The 21,133-nt window shown below is 39.9% G+C and overlaps 1 protein-coding gene and 1 long non-coding RNA gene across 4 annotated transcripts in view; both read right to left on the bottom strand.

Annotated features, from left to right (window-relative positions):
• Positions 1-5,140: 5,140 nt before the first annotated feature.
• Positions 5,141-21,133, bottom strand: part of LOC146676615 (protein NLRC3-like) — an 88,885-nt gene continuing 72,892 nt past the window's right edge. Inside the window, exon 7 of the mRNA XM_085401224.1 lies at positions 5,141-6,065. Coding sequence (XP_085257350.1) covers positions 6,053-6,065 — 13 coding nt within the window. The 3' untranslated portion in view covers positions 5,141-6,052. The remainder of the gene's footprint in view (positions 6,066-21,133) is intronic.
• On the bottom strand, positions 14,329-20,804 carry LOC146676618 (uncharacterized). 3 transcript variants are annotated; one of them, XR_014910554.1, is made up of 6 exons: positions 20,195-20,803; positions 19,482-19,560; positions 17,641-17,692; positions 16,940-17,054; positions 14,624-14,794; positions 14,329-14,459 (listed from the first exon to the last, which is right to left on the bottom strand). It is a non-coding gene; the product is annotated as an uncharacterized LOC146676618 (long non-coding RNA). The 3 variants fall into 3 exon arrangements; XR_014910552.1 differs by having other exon boundaries at positions 17,641-19,560; positions 20,195-20,804; XR_014910553.1 differs by lacking the exon at positions 17,641-17,692 and having other exon boundaries at positions 20,195-20,801.

Genomic DNA, 21,133 nt, shown 5'->3' with positions numbered 1-21,133 from the left:
GTGCAGAGCTGCAACATGAAAAAAAGGGATGGGGGCTCAGATCTCCTGAACAGGGTGGAAACAACACGGTGGGTTTGTGCTGTTTGTGATTCCTGCTCCGTCACTCTGGTGGAGACCACTGCAGCTCAGCAGCGCTCCCTGCTGATCCTCTGATGAAGATGTCAACAGTATGTAAACTGAGCTGATGTGCTGCTGTTTGAGCCCACGTGGTAGCGTACGTCCAGTATGGGAGAACTTAGTCACCGGTGCTGTCTTTGCTTGTGCTCTAGCTTTAGCCTGTTTGATTGTTTGTTTTCTATTTTATTACTGCCTAAAAGGGGAGGTGGGGGAAATACATGCCTGACTTCTCCTGTCAGAGGTTTTGTAAGCTCAGTGGAAGGGAAACGTGCACAATGTAAATCATAAAACAACTGAGTGGGGCTGTGCTGCAGGTGGATCAGTGCTGTGGACAGTAGCTGTGGAAAAGAGACTGGACAAAGACTCTCAGCCATAAATACAGGACAGAGGATGATCCGATCATCTTTCAGCTAACAGTGTCGAGCAGAAGGACGGCCGGCTGATGCGTCCGTACGAACCCTTTTGTACTCACTCCTGTGTATAAGGAGGTGGCGAGGGGTTGTGTAGTTAACCTCAGTGATAGGTTTGTAGCATAAACCTATTCGTTGGAACGTTAAGGACAATTTAATTACATAGCAAAGCAAGACACGAGTAGGCAAAGTTCTTCATGTTTCCCGTGCACGGGAGAGAACCGGACAAACGCCGTTCCTTCGCTTGACCCCAGTTGCTCTCGTCCGCTCCCCCGTAACACTGCTCTTTTATTGAGGTTACATGAATATACATATGACGTTCATTAACATATGACGTCTACATACAAACAAAGAGTACCTTGCCTGTGCGTGCGTGCGTGCGTGCGTGTGTGTGTGTGTGTGTGTGGTGGGGGGGGTCAGAGTGTGACCCCATAAAGACTTCCCTAAACCTGCTGGTCTGGAAGTCCAGCAGTTCATCTAAACAAAAGGCACTTAGCCTAAATCAGATATAGATACATTTATCCTAAATGAACAGAGGGAGTGACTTTAAGTCTGATTTCAGACTATGTCAGTATTAGTTAAGCCAAGAGTCGGGCAAAAGCTTTATGACCCGGAAAGTTCTAATTCCCACAACATATTGTTGGATTAGTAAGCAAAACTTTTCTGTGATGAAGATTTTTGGGGTTGTTGTTTTAGTGATGGGTTCATTCTGTCAGTTAGCTTTGGCTTGTTTTCTTATTTCAATAGAGGGAGTTTTACTAAACATGGACATGTCGAGGAGCGGCTCATTATTTCTGTAACAGTGCACTTAGAGAAAACTGTCAGGTGTCGCCCCCTTTGGTGATGATGTTTTGTGCTCTGATGAGCTAATAATCAGCTCTCTTTTCCTCCTTCTTTGTTCTAAGCAGGCCTGCAAGATTGAATTAACAGCGCTGTAAAACATTGTTGTGAGAGCAAATATAAGGTGAGCTTTTCCAGATTACAATGGGCTGAGGAAAAGGTCACCTGTGGGAACCTGCCAGTTCCTGTCTAAAAGGATTGCAGCGAGTCAATCCAGTCCAAGATCATAAAGAACTCTTTTTCTAAAAACAAAAGAAAGAACAAATAAATGAGCTCATATTGATGAGGGTGGAGACTCTGATGCTTTGCGCGTGAGGCTCCACTTGTCTGCTGTGCAGCCGTGACAAAGACTGGACCAGCGTTAGGATGAGTAGATGTTGACAAACAATTCACGACGCCGGTAAGAAAAGGGTGGATGCTTTGCTTTTGGCAGGAGCACAAGAGAGAGAGAGGGAGACCGAAAGGTTCACATGAGAGTGGAGCTGCAGACTCCACCCTTGGGCGGCTAATTTTGGGTTGCTGATGTTTGCTTTAAGAAAATGTTGTTTTATTGACTGGGTTTAGATGATGGTGTCACATTATATTGTTGGGAAAATGCCAAATGCTGAAGGGGAGAAAATGTTTGATGTTACCATTAACCAAAGCAGGCCACTGTAGAAGTCAATGACATTTTATAGAAGGAAAACAGAACCAAAGCCAAATGTAGGAGTTATATAGGGGATTGGTGGACTTGTCACATTCCAAATCCAGTTATGGAACAACAAACACTGGTCCAAGGGAAAGGGCAGGTGATACGAGGTGGTGCTGGAGGAAAACGAGCAAAGTAAAGACAGCAAACCTATTTTGGTTCGATTTGATAAAGTCAAATTAAAAGAAGTACCATGACACTCAGAGGATCAACGTGAAACTAAAACATACGCACATTTTGTATGAAGCACATGACTGATAACTGTTGTGTTTTAAGTTTAGTTTCTTATAGCACAGAGTGGATCACAGTGAGGGAAGGACAGGGGGGGAACTGAGTTTAAATGTGAAGTTGATGCTAATATACAGGTTTTGTTTCTAGGTCGTTCTGGGGATGCAGGCTCTGGGTGGAGCCAGGAGCTGAAAAGATCGAACATGATAATTAAACTGATTTTATTATTTAAACACAGGTTTGCAGGCCCGGAGCAAATATACTCGAGAGGAGAATCGCTGAGGTTTCCTGAGAAATGATCTGATGAACCTTTTTCTTTTAATTTTCTAGTTGTGGTTTTGTTTGACACATGAAGATGTGTCAAAAGGGGGAGTTTTAGGTCTAATTTGAAACAATGGATTATATGATCGATGATGCAATTCTACACTGCAATCATCGAGTCCATCCTCACCTCCTCCATCACCGTGTGGTACGCTGGAGCCACTATCAGGGACAAACAGAGACTGCAGCATGTTGTGCGCTCTGCTGAGAAGGTGATTGGCTGCAGACTCCCATCTCTGCAGGACCTGTACGCCTCCAGGACACTGGGGCGTGCAGCTCAGTCACAGCTGACCCTTCTCACCCTGGACACAGTCTGTTTGACCTGCTCCCCTCAGGCAGGAGGCTCCGGTCCATTCGCACCAGAACCTCTCGCCATAAGAACAGTTTCTTCCCCTCTGCTGTTGGACACATGAACAATAACCGTATGACTGTTCCCACCACTACCACGTGACCCTACGCTGTGTTCACTGCATCATTCCATGTTTGGCCCTGATCACCACCTGCACTCATGTATATATCTATCTACTTAGCACTTTTAATCCTTATTTTTATTTTTATTTAAGTGTTATATGACAGTATGTTTGCACTGAAGCACCGCAGCAATTTCCTAATGTTGTAAACCTGCTCAACATTTGGCAATAAAACCGTTTTTGATTCTGATTACTGTCAGCATTTTAATCGCTAGTTTAAAGGCTGCAGCTGTTGCTCTAACATAAATGTAACAGGCCTCAGTGCTGGTTCTAATAGTCTGAGCTGCTTCCAGCTTTATTTGTGAAGAGCACAGCAGCTTACAAAACACGTAGCTAGCTCGTACAGCTGCGACGTTAAACTTTCATGAGCTAAGATGACCTTAAAATAACGGGGCTACGTGTGGTGATGCTAGCGTTAGCCACGTTAGCGCGTTAACTTCACAGGTGGTCAGACTGAGTAAACAGGCACTAAGTCAGAGGTTGGGCTCTCCGTTTCGCTGCAGGATCCCTTCATTCATGCAATTTATGCAGTTTATTAAAGTGCAATTGGAAAAAGGATTTTGAAATGCAGTTTTTAAAAGCATTTCAAAAATCAGTTTATTAAATGGGAATTCAAAAATGAATTTACAAATGCAGAATTTATTCTATAATTCATTACTTAAGCACAGAATTCTTTATTTCGATGCGCGTGGCTCTTGTGGTCCTCCATACAGGAGTGAGAACGTGTTGGCATTTGGGTCCTCCTTCCCCTCATCATAGTCTGCCACGCAGGCCGTGACAGAAAAGCCCACTAAAAGAACGCCCACCAGACCAAAGCAATGGTTTTGACTTGATCAGCATTAACCCCGCCCCCTGACTTTGATGGGTGAAGCTGACAAATAAAATGTATTTATGAACAGCGATGCAGGGCCAGGAGTAGCAACGTGAATTAAATAAATACATCATTAAATAATTCATTAAATGTGTCAGTAAAATAATCAAAATAGAAAACAAACCAATAATTGATTAAATATGTAATTAACTAATTTGAATTGTATATAAACAAATATTGAAAATTTTAAATGAAATTAATGGATAATTCATTATTAATATATATCTTTAATTGATTATGTAGATTTTTTAAATTAATTACTGAAATAGTTCATTCATTAGTGATGCATTTATTTAATGCAACCATAAAATTATTGCTAGTTTAAGTAAAATCAATTTAAGACATCAATATTAAAGGTTAACTTATGATAATGAATACATGCAACTATAACTGATGACATAAAAATGAGGATTTCTTAAGCTGAAGCCAAAGTGCTGACTCATTTGTCATGTTACTCTCAAATGTTTTCCCTAATAACAAGAACATAATTACACTTTAGCCACAAGAGGGCAGCAGCATTAATACAAGTCACATGTATATAAAGGTACAGTGATTATATTACAGTGATTTTGACAAAAACAAAACAGTTGATGGCAGTGTGTTTTCCATGACAGAATAATTACGCACACCCCACTTTGCAGTTATTTATTTGTAAAAAATGTTTGGAATCATGTATGATTTCCGTTCCACTTTGTGTTGGTCTTTCACGTGGAATTCCAATAAAACTGATTCATGTTTGTGCTGTAATGTGACAAAATGTGGGAAAGTTCAAGGGGGCCAACACTCGGACCGGCGGCCGCCTCGGGTCTCTGCTCCTCCTGCCTCCCCTTTCCCTCATCCACCTGCTGCCTCTGTGGAAGCTCCGCCATAGCCACCACCAAACAACTGAGTTATTTCTACACATTGACCAGCATCCGGCCAATCCACCACCTTCCATCGTTTATACCGTTACAAAAAAAAAAAAATCATAAAAAAACATCATTGGCCCAGAAAAACGAAAAATCACCATCAGTATGCCCGATGGCCAGTCCAGCTATGGTCGTGCCATCAGTTAACCCTTCACGTGGCAGCTGTGACACGCGTGCCCAGGGTTGCCGACCCCTGCTCTAAAGCATCTGATTTGGATTCCTGAGATCAAATTTATTTTCCTTTGGCTTTGTTTTCTTCCCATTTGTGGCTTTAATGTAGTGTTACATCCTGTTTGTTTGCTTCCATCTGTATACATGTCCAGATTCACTGTTATGTTTCTATTCTTACATTGCTGTGTGATCACTGTTCCCTCTGCTGACTGATGTGACCTTTTGTATCTCACACTGATACTTGTCATATTTGTATCTGCGCCTAAAAGATAAAAAGTTTTCCATGCTAAAACACAGCTCCACCTCCTGCAGTTCTCCCTCTGAACCACTAGATGTCTCTGTTATCTAAATGAAGACGTGCAGCACAGCAACCAGAGCAGCGCTCAGATCACACGTGTCCTGTTATTATGTATAAAAGCATGAAACAGGTGAGACAGGTGGGATCAATATTAATGTTGTGGAAATATATGAAAAAGCAACAGAAGAGTGAAAACATTTCGTGTTTCTAGAAAGATCTTTCAGCTCACAGCTGCTCACAGACTGTATTTACAAGTGACAAACTGCAACTCTACAGTACATCTACAGTATATATCAAATATATTCTGTATTCAAATCTATTGAGTGATGTTTGAAAGTCTTTCCAGGTGAGTTTGATCCAGGAGGGTCTGAAGCCAGAGTCAGACAGAGACTGTGCAGAGACTGTAGAAGGACAGAGCAGCAGCAGAGCAGTCCAGATACACTGATGATCCTCTGTCAGATCCAGAGGGACACACAGGGATGATGCTGGACTCTACATTGTGTCTGACAGTGGAGCTGTTCTCAGAGCAGTTCACTCTGCAGCACTGACAGTCATCTGCACTTCTTCTCATTCCTCTGTCAGTCACTGCTGGATGAAGCTCTCCTCTCCACCTCCCAGTAACATGGCCCAGTCAGAGCGTCTCTACACACAAGCTGCTGCTGCTTCAACCTCTCTGGATCATCAGGACACAGCTCCTCCTCTCTCAGCACACACACCGTCCTGTTTACCATCATCGCCTCCACCTGCAGAGAGAAGAAGGAAGAGCAGAGGAGATAAACGAGTGTTTCCAGAGACTCTTCATCAGCTGTCAGTCAGTGATGCAGCACATCCAGTATAAAGAGCAGCAGGGACTTCAGTGCTGGGACTGTACTAGGACTCATTGTTGCTTCACTTTTTCTAATCTTTGGATTTTTATTGAAGTTGATGAAAATGTTTTTCCCTCCTAGTTTGAGTTTGGACTTTCATTCATTAGAAGAACCTTGGTGTGTCCACTCTGAGCTCTGTAGGAACCCCAACAACAAGCCCAACAATCCAGATGGATGGTTCCAGCTGTTAACTGGAGGAATTCCATCCAAACATCTGCTCTCACTAAATTCTTCCTCACCTACAGACTGTGTTCTTCACTGCTTTAAACTTGGAAACGAATGCAGTCATTGGTCTGCGTGCTGCTTTGTTCAGAGAGCTGATTGGCTGTTGACAGTGTTTGATCAGAGCGTGTCAGCCGTTACCATGGTGACCATAAAGGTCAGAAACAGGAAGTGTTTGTGTCCAATCCTGAAGCCTGTCACCATTCTCCTCTCACAGCTTCACTGAGAAGCTGCAGCTTTACAGGAAACACTGGATCTTTGTTTCATACTGACTGTGTTTAGTACAATACTGCTGACAGCACCACCCACTCACTCCATCACTCTACTTACAGCAGAGTCTCCAGTCTGTAGTCTGGACTCTGCTGAAGATCAGACAGCTGCTTCACATCTGGATACTTCAGGTTGTTGTTCCAGCTCAGGTCCAGCTCTCTCAGATGGGAGGGGTTGGACTTCAGTGCTGCTGCCAGATAATCACAGCTGATCTCTGACAAACCACAGCCCATCAATCTGTATAAAGAATGAAAGATGTAAGTTTATTAGACAAAGTGTGAGCTTGAAATCATTCAGTGTTTCATCATCTGTTCAGAGCTGAAGAAGGTTCAGAATGTAGAAGTTTAGAAAATGGAAACTCCAAACAGCTGAAGCCAACACGAAGCAGCTTCAAACAAACACAACAAGAGAAAAAACTCTGAACGTTTCACATTAAAGTCGTACATTTCTCATAAAAACAGGACAAAGACTTGAAAAAGTCGTGTTTTTCCTTCCAGGAACCAGTTGTGTTAGAGGACTGCCCATCACAGGGCCTGGCTCTATTGGATGTGTCTTACTGTTCAACAGTTATATTTGATGTAATGCTGAATTTCACTTTGGTCAAAATAGGTGTTCAACAAATCAGTGTGCTTGGTTACCTTATCAGCTTGTGATTTCCATCAATGTGCCACAATGAGTTTGGACCTGCAACCTGATATGTTCTTCGTTCTGGTCTCCGCAAAACTGCTCTTATGGCAGCTGCTCCAGGATTTATCCGTAGCATGCTTGCTCGAACCCTCCTTCGCTGTACACGTAGTCCACGTACTCGCAGGGAGGCTCTGACAGCCTCAGGACCAATTTGTTCATTGCCAGCGACAATGTCCTGCACATGTTCATCCAGCGCACTGTCAGTCAGTTCCGCATACATTGATGCACGGGTGAAATGATACTGTCTGAAATCAGACAAAAAGAACACGAGTATTTTATCACTGCCATAACAACACACATCATTACTTGACTAGTTAGTGCACATTCAAATATACTAATTTTTACAATTTCACAATACCATTTAATTTGAATAAACAGTGGGTGTGTGTCACAAAAGAACTGAAAGTCACACTGGTTTCAAAAGTCACTGACCGCAGACGTCTTCGAATTGTACGAAGTGAAACATTCAAAATATCAGCCATCTGAGGTGCAGTGAATCCACATGACTTCAGGAATGAAAGCTGTTCCCGAGTGATAAGGTAAAGGGATCTGCCTCTACCTCTGTTGAAAACCACTGGTGCCTGGTATCCAAAAGAGCCTGAAAATATATAAGCGTTTGGTGTATTTGGAAAATAGGTTAAGACAGAGTCATAATTTATTTCACACTTTTGATCAGTCAAGGAATCGACACAATATGTGCTTACCTTGTTGGCCATGCTGAGTAGACAGTTCGACCTCCTGAATCAATTCAGCCAAGTCACGCAGAAGTTGATCTGCTGCAGTTACACTGATCAGTCTTCCTCTTGCCCACCGAAGGCTTCTCTGCATTGTCTCCAACCTCAAAGACATCAAAAAATTACTTCTTAATTCATGTTATATTTTCAGGCCATATTCCCCTTAAACATTTTATGCAAGTTAAAATGTTAAATGTTTTCCATCATGCTTTCATCATACCTCCTTAACGCTAACTGTAGCACATCTGGCCCAACATCGTCCATCAGCAGCCGCCGTGTACACTCATTATGAATGTTCTTGCACCTTGAGATGAAAATCCTCCAGGCCATACTTTGTACTGTGATTCTACAAAGACAAAAATTTAAATTATTGCTTTCAACAGGTTTATATATTTAAATAAATCAAAAAATTTCATGTTAGTCTTCTGAAAATTGTGACTGAGCACTTTTGGAAACACTCTGTCATCACTAAGTATTGGGACTGTGAACAGTTACAGAATGCATCTGAAATAAATGTCACATTCTAACAGGTTATAGTTCTGTTAATAGAGCTTTTGAATCTACGTTTCATACATATTCCTATCTTTAATAGCAGTATGTCAACGATGTCAACCAATATTTTCATATTTCAAACACACACCCAAGTTAAAAATTTGAATCTCCGCATCTTCTACTCAGCAGATCTGAAAAATCATTTTTGATAATGTTCCGATTCCATTGTCAAATGTTCCCATCCATGTTATTCATCTTTGTTTATTTTAAATGCTGTCATTAGTTTTTTTTTTCCAACTACTTACCAAAATGAACATGGTCTACATTGTTTTGCTCACTTAAATAAAACGACATTTTTGTATTGTACCCTGGGTTCATGAAGACCATGCTGTCTTTTAACTTTATTATTTCTTTTCTGCATATACTGACTGTTCTTTATTCATTTCTCTACTTTCTCCTCTCTTCTTCTTCAGTCAAGTTTAACGGCAGCTTGCATCCACTTTCTCCTCTCAATTCCGCTGAGATTAATTCCCGCTCTACTGTACAAGACTTGTGAATGGTTACCTGGAGGGATGTACCACTGTGAGAGGGGTGATACGGAACAGTCCAGGTGATCGCTGCTTTAATTTACCGGTCAGATATACCTAAATTGCACGTCGACATAGCTAGTGAACTGTAACTAGACCATAAATCAGTGATAACAAAAGAACATTCAATCTACTTTCTCCGGTACTTTATAGAAAAAAATCAACATCAATTCAATGTCGTCTTGCTATCTGGGATGGCAGTGCAGTACCGTGTAGCCTAATCCGGCTAATGTAACAAGTGATATAAAACCGTATTTTAAATAATATAAAGTGGCTAAACGGAATACCATATTAAAGACCTTATTAACATGCCTCACCTAAAATGGCATGTTGGCAACATTCCTAACGGACAAAGGTTAGCATGACTTGTCTGTGAAGGTTCTCAGCATGACTTTTTTTTCGCTTACTACAATACAAAGCTAACATATAACATGTGCTTAAAAGGACAAAGCAATGTTTTTGAATCATCGCTTAACTTTTAGTTAGCAAAGACGAACAATAATTGAGATTAACTAGGGTACTTACGGTGTTTTTTGTTGGCGCAGAGATTTCGCATGCATTCATCTGTATGTAGTTTGTCGCACATAGCTTGATTGAGACAACACAAATATGAGGTTGACTGTGATTGGTTAACACAAATTCTGATCACAGGTTGTGGTAAGGGGTGGATTAAAAAAAAAAAACACAACCTTCAGTCTTGCTTATCCAATCACAAACAATGTACCTTCTCCCGCCGTACTTTGAATTTTAGGGATGCTATATATATATATTTCTGCCAAGCCTTTTGGCGGACTTTTTGGGAACAGTCATGTCCGAACGGAGCGCTGCATTTCGACGGAGAGTCACTGATATCAGAGACAGAATGAATGCCCAATTTAACCGGCTACTGAATCAAGATGACAGTGAAGAGGGGACATCTCTTCTACAAAGGTGAAATGCTTTGGTGGTGGTTACTCTATTGGCAAGCTTTTAGCTTTGCGCCTTTTTTGTTTTTGCAAAAGGAAATAACTTTTACATTTTTAAATAATAAATGGCTCGTTTACTAATTATCTGTTACAATTCAACAACAAATTCTGTAATCATAAATGTCTATCCTAGATTGACGACTTCAAATGACAGTCATTTTAATCCCTGTTATGTGCATTTATGCATAAAGATTTTAGTTTATAAATGTAGCATATCCCATATTTTCAGGGAGCATTTAATTTGCGAGACAATCGAAAAATGCATGCAATAAACACCGATTGAACACTCATTCCTTACTCTGAGTGTGTTGGGTGGTTTTTTTTTCTTTTCTTTTTTTTCTTGGGGGGGGGGGGGGGTGTCTCTGTGTGATTAGTTTCACTAAAATTATCTCATGGTCTAATGATAGCTTTGGAGTTTTCCGCCAACAGCACGGAGGTGGGCCAGTGCGCAGACCAAGAGGCGGGAGAACCAGACATCGCCAGTTAACGTTTAAGGTGTCAGTACTAAGGAATCCCACACTGACACACTACCGATCTCATAGGGGTAATCAATATTTATATTAATATTAATTATTTGGAGTGATGGGTTTGAAAAATGAGAATTACATCATGGTGTCAGTTGTTTACAAATTGTAGAATTTGGCATTAGATTTTTAGCACCTTTGTAATCTTTATTTCCTTGCACCAATAAGTTGATGTTGAGACACTACAATGTGACAATTTACCCTTTTCCGTTTTTAGGGAAAGCTAATTTGGTTTAAATTTGATTACAGATGCCACTCCTGCTACTCGTGTGGTCGTTCCTGTAAACCTAAATGCAGCTGAATTCAGGCAGGCACTACGGGACAATATTGCAGACATACCCTTGCAGTTCGATCTATGCAAAGTGAATGGACAGCGGCTCATTCTTCCTCTTGAAGAGGAGACGCCCCAAGAAATTAGAGCAAGAAACCTACTGGGTCGCTCCAATCTTTATATCTGTCCAAAGGTATTCAAATGTTCCACTCGGGTGGCTGATATGGCATAATTGTCACTATTACTGTTATTACGATTACAAGACGAACTCCCAACTCTTGAGCCACGATCACCCCCAGTGTTTTTGCAGTGTTTAAGATAGAATAACACAATTTGAAACCTGTCTCCCTTTGAGACAAAGGTCATTTGTTAATTAGATGCACTGCCTAACTACAAGAACCTTCAGGTATTACATTGACTATAACGAAACCTCCTGTATATTAGTGTCCTAGAGTAATCGAGTGGTGCAATGACAACACCCACGCAAATGTGACATCACTAGAAAGCCAATGTACTCTTGCAAGGACAGAATGAATAACTTCTTAAAAAAAAAAATACACATTGCATAAACAGTCCTTGACATATAGGTCTGACTCGGAGGACAAAATTAATTTCCTGTCTTAGCAGGGCAGGATTGCTTTGAGTAATTTTTTTTTTTTTTTTTTATAATACAATGCTTTGCAATAATTGTTTTGCCTAACAACCTGTTTTTGACTCCAAAATAGTCATTAACGCAACTGTTCTACTATGCAGTCAGTGTAACTGATTATAAATCTACACATTGCACACCTTATTTAACACTTGTATGTATTTTAACAGAGCGAGAGGTGGACCACACATTTGAAGAGCTCCTCGTCTTTATAACTGGGGCTGACTTACTTCCACCACTGGGGTTCCCACAGTCCTGCAACATAGACTTCTACGATCAGGAGTCAGGGATGCGGCGTATCCCGTACACATCAACGTGCAGCTTATCCCTGTATCTCCCAAGAGGTGTTGCAGATGAAGATCAATTCAAAGATCTTATGAATGATGCCTTAAAAGGATCCCTGGGATTTGGAAAGGTGTAGCTGCATACATGAACTGATGCTGGGAAGCTGTGGTTAAAACCTGTGGGCTTTTGGGATGAAGTTCTTATTGTAAATGTTCTTAAAGGGGATTGCTCCTGGCACTCAGGCTTCTTAAAGATTTTACATTTTAAAGGTGTTTTTACAAATGACTGTTCATTGTGTATATAGTTATATTTATAGTCCAGTTAAGACAACTAGGGTATTCATGCATCAAGCTATGCAAAATAAGTGGTGTTCAGAAAGTTTCCAGGAAATAGTTCAAATGACAATTCATCTAGAAATATTCTTTTGAAAGATTGTTGTTTATGTTCAATTATAGTACACTGCATAGAGTGGTTTTTGTTTTTTGTTTTTTTTTATTTATTTTCAAGATGTACAAGAGATGCCAGACAAACTTTGAACTAAAAGACACTGACTTTTGTAAAATAAAATATTGTAATGTCAGTTCTCATGGTGTCTTGTCTATTTAAAAATTAAATTTAAGGCTTACCTGTTACTGTCAAATACTGGTATTGGGTTCCATTGACGAGGGCTATGTAGTACAATTATGTGCTTAAGTCAAGGTAAAAGGTTAAATGAATTTACCCTCATTGTTCTCAAACCAAGAACTGAAGAATCCATCTCAACTCAGAATTAAAAGTTACGAATTAATTTTACTGGTTTCGAGAACAAAGCAGTTTTAACAAACTGACTTTAAGCTCTCGTTAACTCTGAGATTGGCACCTGGCCTTTCACTATAACCTGGTTAAAAATCAATTATGTAATTGTGGTAGAATTATGTAAGAGGCTGTAAAGCTTTTTTGTAAAAAAAAAAAAAGAATCACATCAAGATAATGAACACTGGTATTAAAATTATATTTTATACATAAGGCAATAACTGTAATTACCAAAGTAAAGAAAATGATTTGTTAGACTCAGTTTGTTGGTGAACGATGCTTAAAAAGTGTGTAGCAATTTGGACAGTATATCCAGTGATTGCTTTGCTTTTTCTATGGTCACGGCTTACCTACTTTATTACAGTCATTTGGCTGTACGTGAAAATATATTTAGCTAAAGTTCCTTCTGCTTGTTTAGGTTTATCTCTGTTATAGGTTCATTCAGCCCAACCTCAGGAAACTTGTCTGCTTGCCTACTGTCATCTCTACAAGCCTAAAAACAAACAATTTTAAAAGAGGCTATACACATGACATTTTTTCTACTTAATTTACTCGTGTGTGCCATACAGAGGGAAATATCTCAATCAGAATCGCATTTATTGGAAAAGTATATGCGCAAACACATACAAGGAATTTGGTTCCATTTGAGGGCGTCTTTCAAGCACAAAAAAGTAAAACACAATCCATATATGTGTATGGACATACATAAATACACACGCACACAGGTGTATAAACTAACAATATAATACACAATCTAATTCTTTTACACAGAAATTACAGGATTACAGAATTTGAAACAATTTCCCAGCAGCAGCTCTGAGTGAATAAATGACTGTTTACAGACTTAACGTGTTTGAATTTGTCAGTTCATCAATGAAAACATGAATAACAAATTCAAAAATAGTCCAGCTGATGACAGGAGCTGACGAGTAGCCCAATTTACACCGACAAGCAGCCTCTAAGAAGGCATCCACACTGTGATTTTTCTGTGCTGATAGAAGAAATGTTAATTTAAAGAGTCTTCACATTACAACCCAAAAAAGTAAATAATAGAACTATTTCTGAATGAAATAAGCCTGTTGTTGGGCAGCATCTTTCATTCTTTCACTATTAAGAGTTTAAAACTAAAGACGACTTGAATAATTTTGACTCACATAATGAAAAGAGAGGTTTGTTTTACTTACCCTGAAGGCTCTGAGGACTGCTAATGGGTCATCAGTTGTGAGTCTCTGCAGGAGTGCTGGCCAGCAGCGACGAGCCATAGGCAGCAGTTCATTTTCCCTCTCACTCAGCACCTGAACGCACAACTCCAGCACGTCTAGTACCTAAAGACAAAGACGCACAACACACCTAACAATTATCTCTGTTTTGATCCTGATTATATGTGAGCTGAAACTAATTACTGAGGTCTTCATTGAGAGCCCAAACTCCTGAGCAGGCACGACTTCAGCACAGACTTATTTCTGTTTCACTCCTGGACCAGACTGAATGTTTTTCCTTGATGAGCATTACACCACTGAACAGTCATCCACACAGTTCTGACAGGATGAATTGTACCAACGCTGGCGGTCCTACCTTCACAAGAATGATTATTTTTGTTATTAGTCCAACAGTTGACTCTACGTAAAACTACTGATACAGTACCTTGAGTCGGAGCTTGAGGCTGGGATCAGACAGCAGATGAATGCAGCGCTCCATAACATCCTTAGTGATGCTGAGGTGGGAGGGAAGCTCTGCTTTCACATCAGGACTACCAGTATCTTCAACATCCTCACACTCAGTGGGAGGGACTTCTGCAATGGAGCACATGTACAGTTAGACTGCCAGTTTAGCAGTGAGGTTCAGATTTCTATGACTCTTAATTACAATGATCCATCTCCTCTACACTCTGAATCTAAAATAATCACCACTACAACCTATAGCTTATATTCCACTGGCCCTTAGACAGACCTATTACCTTGGTCTTCAGTGTTATAATCATCCTCTATTCCAATGCCCTCTGCCAGTTCTTTCTGTTTGCAGTAATTCAGCAGGAATTGGCGAATGCTGAGGTCTTCCTGGTCACTGGAGCTCTACCTGGAGCTGACAGACATACTGGTCCTGCAACAATTGGAAGGAAACCACCTCGCTAAAGGAAAAAAAAGACAACAATATCAAAATAGGTTTGATTACAATAAAATAAGTCAGTTAATCAAAATCAGTGTGACAGAGATGCTGATGTTTTTGAAAAGAGCCCATTAGTGACATTTAATTCCATATTTTTACCGTGACGGCTTGTAAAACTGCAAAAACTGCAAACACCTATAGTGCCGCTGTCTAAATATTATTATGAATATGAATTCTATAACAGAAAACGACTGAGCATTTAAACCATCACGATGTATTAAATGTTTCCAAAGATACTGATAATTTGATAACAAGAAAAGTTAGTTCTCCTCAAAATGCGCCTGACTAAAAGTGGGATCAACCAGTACATATAATATTCATCCTGCTACATTTAGAAAGTGGCAACAACAGTAAACATGAGTAACTCCACCGTGTGTCTATCCGGTCTTTAAGTGATGACGTGATCAATCCTACTTCTGGGCCCAAACTACTCTGCGTTTAATAAGGCTGTTGTGTTTTTAACATGTTTTAATGCTTTGTAACTTGTTCTATTTAATCTCAACAAGCCCCTTACAAAAAGTAAGCGATCACTGTCGGCCTCTCTCAGTTTTTATTATAACTATTCATTTTAAAGCTCAGTTTTTAAAACCTTACCATGTAACTACAGCCCAGGCAATGCAGCAGCACATTAATGACTAACCTGTATGTGGATGGATTATCTCAGTTGTTCTCTTGACTGAAGTTTGGTCCGTTTACAGCATCCTGCCATGCCACTGCATTTGTCCCTAACCATCGGGAACCCTCACCTTAACTCTTATCCAGTGGAAAAAAGTTCCCCTTCATCACTGTGTTAATGTTATGCTAACATAGCTGTTTCGCTAGTCACATAGCACATCACTATATACCAGCTAGCCAAACTTCAGTAACCCTACAAACATCACTGCTGCTTACTTTCCTGTCTTCATGTATGTCAGAAGTGATAGCAGAGCTGTGCCTTTTAATTTGTTTTAGAAATCCCTCAGTCAGAACCTGGTATATTATATTTAGACGGAAACTAGTGAGCTAACTCTCTGCTAAGACCAAAAAAGTGGACCACATCAGTCCAGCTCTGAGGTCCTTACACTGGCTGCCTGTCCGTCAGAGGATAGACTTTAAAGTTCTGATGCTGGTCTATAAAGCTCTGAATGGTTTAGGACCAAAATACATCAATGACCTCCTGACCCAGTATGAACCATCCAGATCCCTCAGGTCATCTGGATCCGGTCTTTTATCAGTTCCCAGAGTCAGAACCAGACACGGAGAAGCTGCATTCAGCTTTTATGCTCCTTATATCTGGAACAAACTCCCAGAAAGCCTCAGATCAGCTGAAACACTCAGTTTATTTAAATCCAGGTTGAAGACTCACCTGTTCTCAGCTGCATTTGAATAAAGCACCAAATCCACACTTTAAGCTTAAATTTCAAAACTTACATTTAACTACTGATTTTATCTACTGTTCTGATTTTATCTGTTTTGATTTTATATACTGTTGTTTGTTTGTTTGTTTGTTAATTAGTTAGTTAGTTTATTTGCTTGTTTTATTCAATTTTAAATCATGCTTTTTATTTGTTCTTGTTTCTAATGTCTCTGTAAAGCACTTTGAATCACCTTGTTGTTGAATTGTGCTATACAAATAAACTTGCCTTGCCTTGCCTTGCCTTGCCTTGCCTTGCCTTGCTAACTTCTAACTTCAGACAGATTTTTAACTCTCAGTGATCATTTGACTTTGGGACCTGCAGTGTAGTTTGGGTCCAGACACGCTAATGACCAGACTTAAAGACCAAATTTCGGGTCACTTTTGCTGGTCCCAAGCCCCAATAAAGAAGCTAGCTTGAAGCTTGACATAAAAAACAATAATTGCTAAGAAAAGTGTAATTTGTAGTTCTAAATATATTCTAAATGCATTTAGATCGTTTTTACTCACTTTATGTCTCTTCCACGATGTTACGTCTCTCTCCTATGTTGGTTACAATTACATAAGCACTTAGCAGGACAGTGGAAAAACCCAGGGCCACAGTGATACTGAGAATTCCACGGTGTTCACTGTCTTCAGCAACCTTACGAGGGCCGGTTGAACGGCTACAGTCTTATCATACACGTGCAGTGTTCCTACAAGCCATAAGGTTACCTTGAGTGAGGAAGATGATGATTGAATGTCCGTCTGAGTCCATAGGTTGAGGTGCAAGCACATTTCTCCCATTCTCCACAGAGGGCAGTGGCGCATAGGTGTGACGTCACTAACACTTTAAAAGATAGAGTTTGCACAGATGTACAATCAAATCTTCTTCTATTTAAACACAAGAGACAGCAGGTCTATTTGCAGTGAGATGTAATACTCCGATGAATTTTAAACACGCTATAACATTTCACACATCGTTATGAGAGGAGCGTTTCTGAGGCAACGACAAAAGGCTGGTTTTCAAGGGGATATTTCTGAATTTTCTTTTTCGCTTTCCATCTTCTCTGCATCACAGCACAACAATTGGATTAATAAACCTGCAGCTGAATAGCAGCAAAGGGATTTCAAATAGTGCTTCATCGCTAATAATTTCTGGTGTTTGTATCTAGTCATTTCTAGACAGTGCAGCCACTCCACCACTAAATATTCAATTTATGTCTGCAGCAAAATTCCAGCTTTTTTTATTCATTTTTTCCCCCCCAAGCATGACTGAGTGCAGACAAATCTACATTGTGGTCATAACTGTGTTTACTGTTGTTTACTGATTTAATCCCCTTGAATACAGATGAGCCAGGATCACAGTTTTAATGAGTGCCAGGTGGGTGCAAAAATATGTTAATTCAAGGTCATGTCAAGGGGTTAAGACTCACTGTGTTTCAGGTCAGCGGAGCCACAGCTCTGACTACTGCCACCTGTGACCCACTATGTTATTACTTTAGAAGGAAGAGGTGAGGTGATAGCAATGATTAAACATCCACTTTGTTAAAAAGAGCTGAAAGTCAAATACTGGAAAGCCACGTGTACTATTGGATTTTACTTTGCTCCAAGCAGATCTAATCTATATTTCAGAGGGAAAGATCTTTGTCCCAGGCCAGCACTGCAAAATCATCTGAAGCAGTCATTTAACAGAGAACAAGCAGCAGTTAGCCACACTTTGGACAACCTCTCCACTAAGAAGCTGACCTACATTCTTAAAGCAGCCAACTTTGAATGCTAAATCCTGCTGGGTTAGAGTTGAGAGACACACAAAGAGAATTCTTCTTTATACATATTCTACTATGACTGCAGCGACAACTAATACTGTTGTCTAATGCTATCTGGACACTTGACTCTCAGGGCAGATGTTCATAATGATGATGACAAAAATGTGGCCAATGTTTTAACACAACCTGCACTAATGATTGTGAGGAATATTGAAGCTCTAACACCACATGTGTCTCATTCTTACATAATGCATCACAAGTATTACTAGGATCAATGAAAAATAAAGCATAGCTGTGCTTTTTAACCATCTGTATTGAACATCTGGATCTCTGCACTGTGACATAAAATAGAAATCTTATGTAGTACATAAAATTTTTCCCTTTCTCCATCACAGATTATAGACATTCGAAAAACGTCAAACACTTAAAAACTGAAGACAATCTGTTTCGTCTCGTATTTTAAAAATGGCGTCAGGTGGTTGCTGTCAGTGCCTCTGTCAGTGCGCCCCAGGGTGGCTGTGGCTACAATGTAGCTTGCCATCACCAGTGTGTGAATGTGTGGATGACTGGATATGTAAAGCGCTTTGGGGTCCTTAAGGACTAGTAAAGCGCTATATAAATACAGGCCATTTACCATGCTGTGCACGTGATGAAATTGTATGTTTAATGATTTTTTTCCCTGCCATTATTCAGATTGAAGACTCGTGGAACACAAGTAATAACATGATTAAGTACTCACTCTAATGCGATTACTGAGTTCAGCAAAAGTAATGAGTTACCGTTAAAATACTGCATTAAAGACAAAGTAGTAATGCTTTAATGGCTAAAAATTATGATGCATGAACGCTTCCCGGCCAATGCAGCCTTGCAGTCTGCTGTATCATTTCTGTCAGACAACCTTCAAGTAACCCGTCTTAAATCTGACAGCCACCTTCTGCTTTTCCGACTTCATGCCGTTTCCTGCAGCACCACATGGCTTTTTGCTTTGACTCCTCAATCACTTTCAAATGAAAACAAACTGTCCCACAGAGGGAAGGACAAACTTTTAAAAAGTCCAAAATAATCCTTTCAGGGAAAACAAAACAGGAACTACTACTCATTCTAAATCTGAGTGGGACTAGCAGCGTATAAAACCAACTGTGGAGTCGACGCTGTTGTTTTAACATAAAGCACCGAGGCAATACTGTTCCTAAAATTCAGTGGGACAATTTTTCTAAAAAAAAAGGAAAATACTGTGTGGACTGAATTCCAAGCAGAAAGCTACACGACAAGAGTAAGTAATGCTTTTACCAGAAAGTACAGCACAGGAGGACTTACAACAGCCATTAAAATGCACCCACATTTGGGTTGAGCGACCTCTGCATCAAACAGAGAGCATTACTGTGGAGAGCACAGATACAGGACTTTCCACTGCAGCATTCAATTACAGCAGTGTGGTTCAGAATGCAAAAACAGCTGGTGATAGTACAAAAGAGCCGTGTAATGCAAAAAGATTGATGAGAACATACCTGTCTCTCCCCACAGTGTGTCATGACTATCAATTTGCACAGCGTGCTCATTATTCAACGCCAGCAAGCCTCTCACAACCTGCCAAAAAAGAAACTTAGATTAATGACATGCTGTTTCAGCAGAAAAAAAAATAATCAAATAAACCTTTGAGAGGTTACAGTATACAAAATGCTAATCTTAAAAAACATTAACAAAAACGCGCATTCAAATAGTTGAACTTTAAAAGGGTCTTTTCTGCATGCAGGTTGACTTCACTTGGCCCAGTTATGTTATTCTAATCCAGGCCTTGGGAGCCAATTCCAGCTAACGAGGGAGCCAAACTAAACCTTGAGCCTACGTCTCACCAGGGCAGCTGAAGGCGCTGCACTGTTATCGATTGTGAATCTACATGCAATTCTGAACAGTACTTCTGGCTTTGAGTCATATTCACAGAGAACGCTGTGTGCTCATTTTTATTTTATATATCTATAGTTCCTTCTGATCTTTAAAAAAAAATAAATCAGAAATTCTTTGTGAAGGCTGTTGTGAAACCATGCAAGAAAGAAAAGGTCTTGTCTCACTATTAAAACTGGAAAAACCAGGATCCTGTGTGGCTTAAAGTATGTTTTTTGTACATCCATGTTTTCTTTCTTTTGTAGCGAGAAACAGTACAAAAAAAAGGGCATTTATGTCTATGGATCTGGTAAAATACATGCATGTGTGTCAGTCAGACCTGTGTGTGCCCCATGCTCGAGGCTGCAATCAAAGCCTGCTGCAGAGCTTTGCTCTTCAGAGAGCAGTCCTGCTGCTGCCCCTCAGCACTCCATTCTAGCTCCAGCAGGTACTGGATAATCTCAAGGTGTCCTCGTAGGGCAGCATGGACCAGAGCACACTGGCCACTCTTATCTACATGATCAACCTGGCAAAAAGAAGATTCTTGGTTTTAATAAACAGAAACAGCAAAAACCTGTGAGGTAAATATACCGTATGCATGGTTCAGACGCATTTTTCAAATTTAAGTAATTTTTACGCACTTTCAAAGTCCATTATCAAGCTTTTCCAGTACATTACCAAAAAAAGAATGAATGTTTCAATTTGCATTACCTCAATAAGACCATGTAAAAATTGAAACAAATCATCTTAGGTCGACTTAAAAGTCCTTTGTTCTCCTTTTGTTAAAACAGAGAAAAATGCACCACACGAAAACACTGAAAAAGGAAATGGTTGATTTATATGCATATAGTGTACAAACTCAAAACACATATTTCTCTTAAAACAGAAAGATGTGCAAATGTGAACAAATCAACTTAAAGATATTCATCTCCACTTGACAAAAAACAACAACCACACAAAACAAGAAAACTGCACAAATTAATAAGTCTTTAATCATTAATAATAATTAATAATTTTTGTGACACAAAAATAGGAGACAGATGTTTGTTATTTTAACTAGTTAAGCACACATGCCCAGAGAAATGGGGGGAAAAGGGAGGAGACCACGTTTAATCGATTATAACACGAGGTCAGAAATATAAGTGCTGACATGAGTAGTGTCCACAGAAACCTCTGAATCTCAGCTAAAAGCTCATGTAAACCATGTCTACAAACACCAAACAAAGCAAAGACACCAGACAGTTAAAAGAGCAGTTACTGCACCATGAATCTGTGGACA

The sequence above is a fragment of the Rhamphochromis longiceps genome, linkage group LG3 (genome assembly GCF_057381845.1).
Source record: "Rhamphochromis longiceps isolate RC_006_pf linkage group LG3, R_longiceps_female_GT1.1, whole genome shotgun sequence".
NCBI classification, from domain to species: domain Eukaryota; kingdom Metazoa; phylum Chordata; class Actinopteri; order Cichliformes; family Cichlidae; genus Rhamphochromis; species Rhamphochromis longiceps.
The sequence above is the reverse complement of the archived record's forward strand: the minus strand, read 5'-3'. Positions and strand labels throughout refer to the sequence as shown.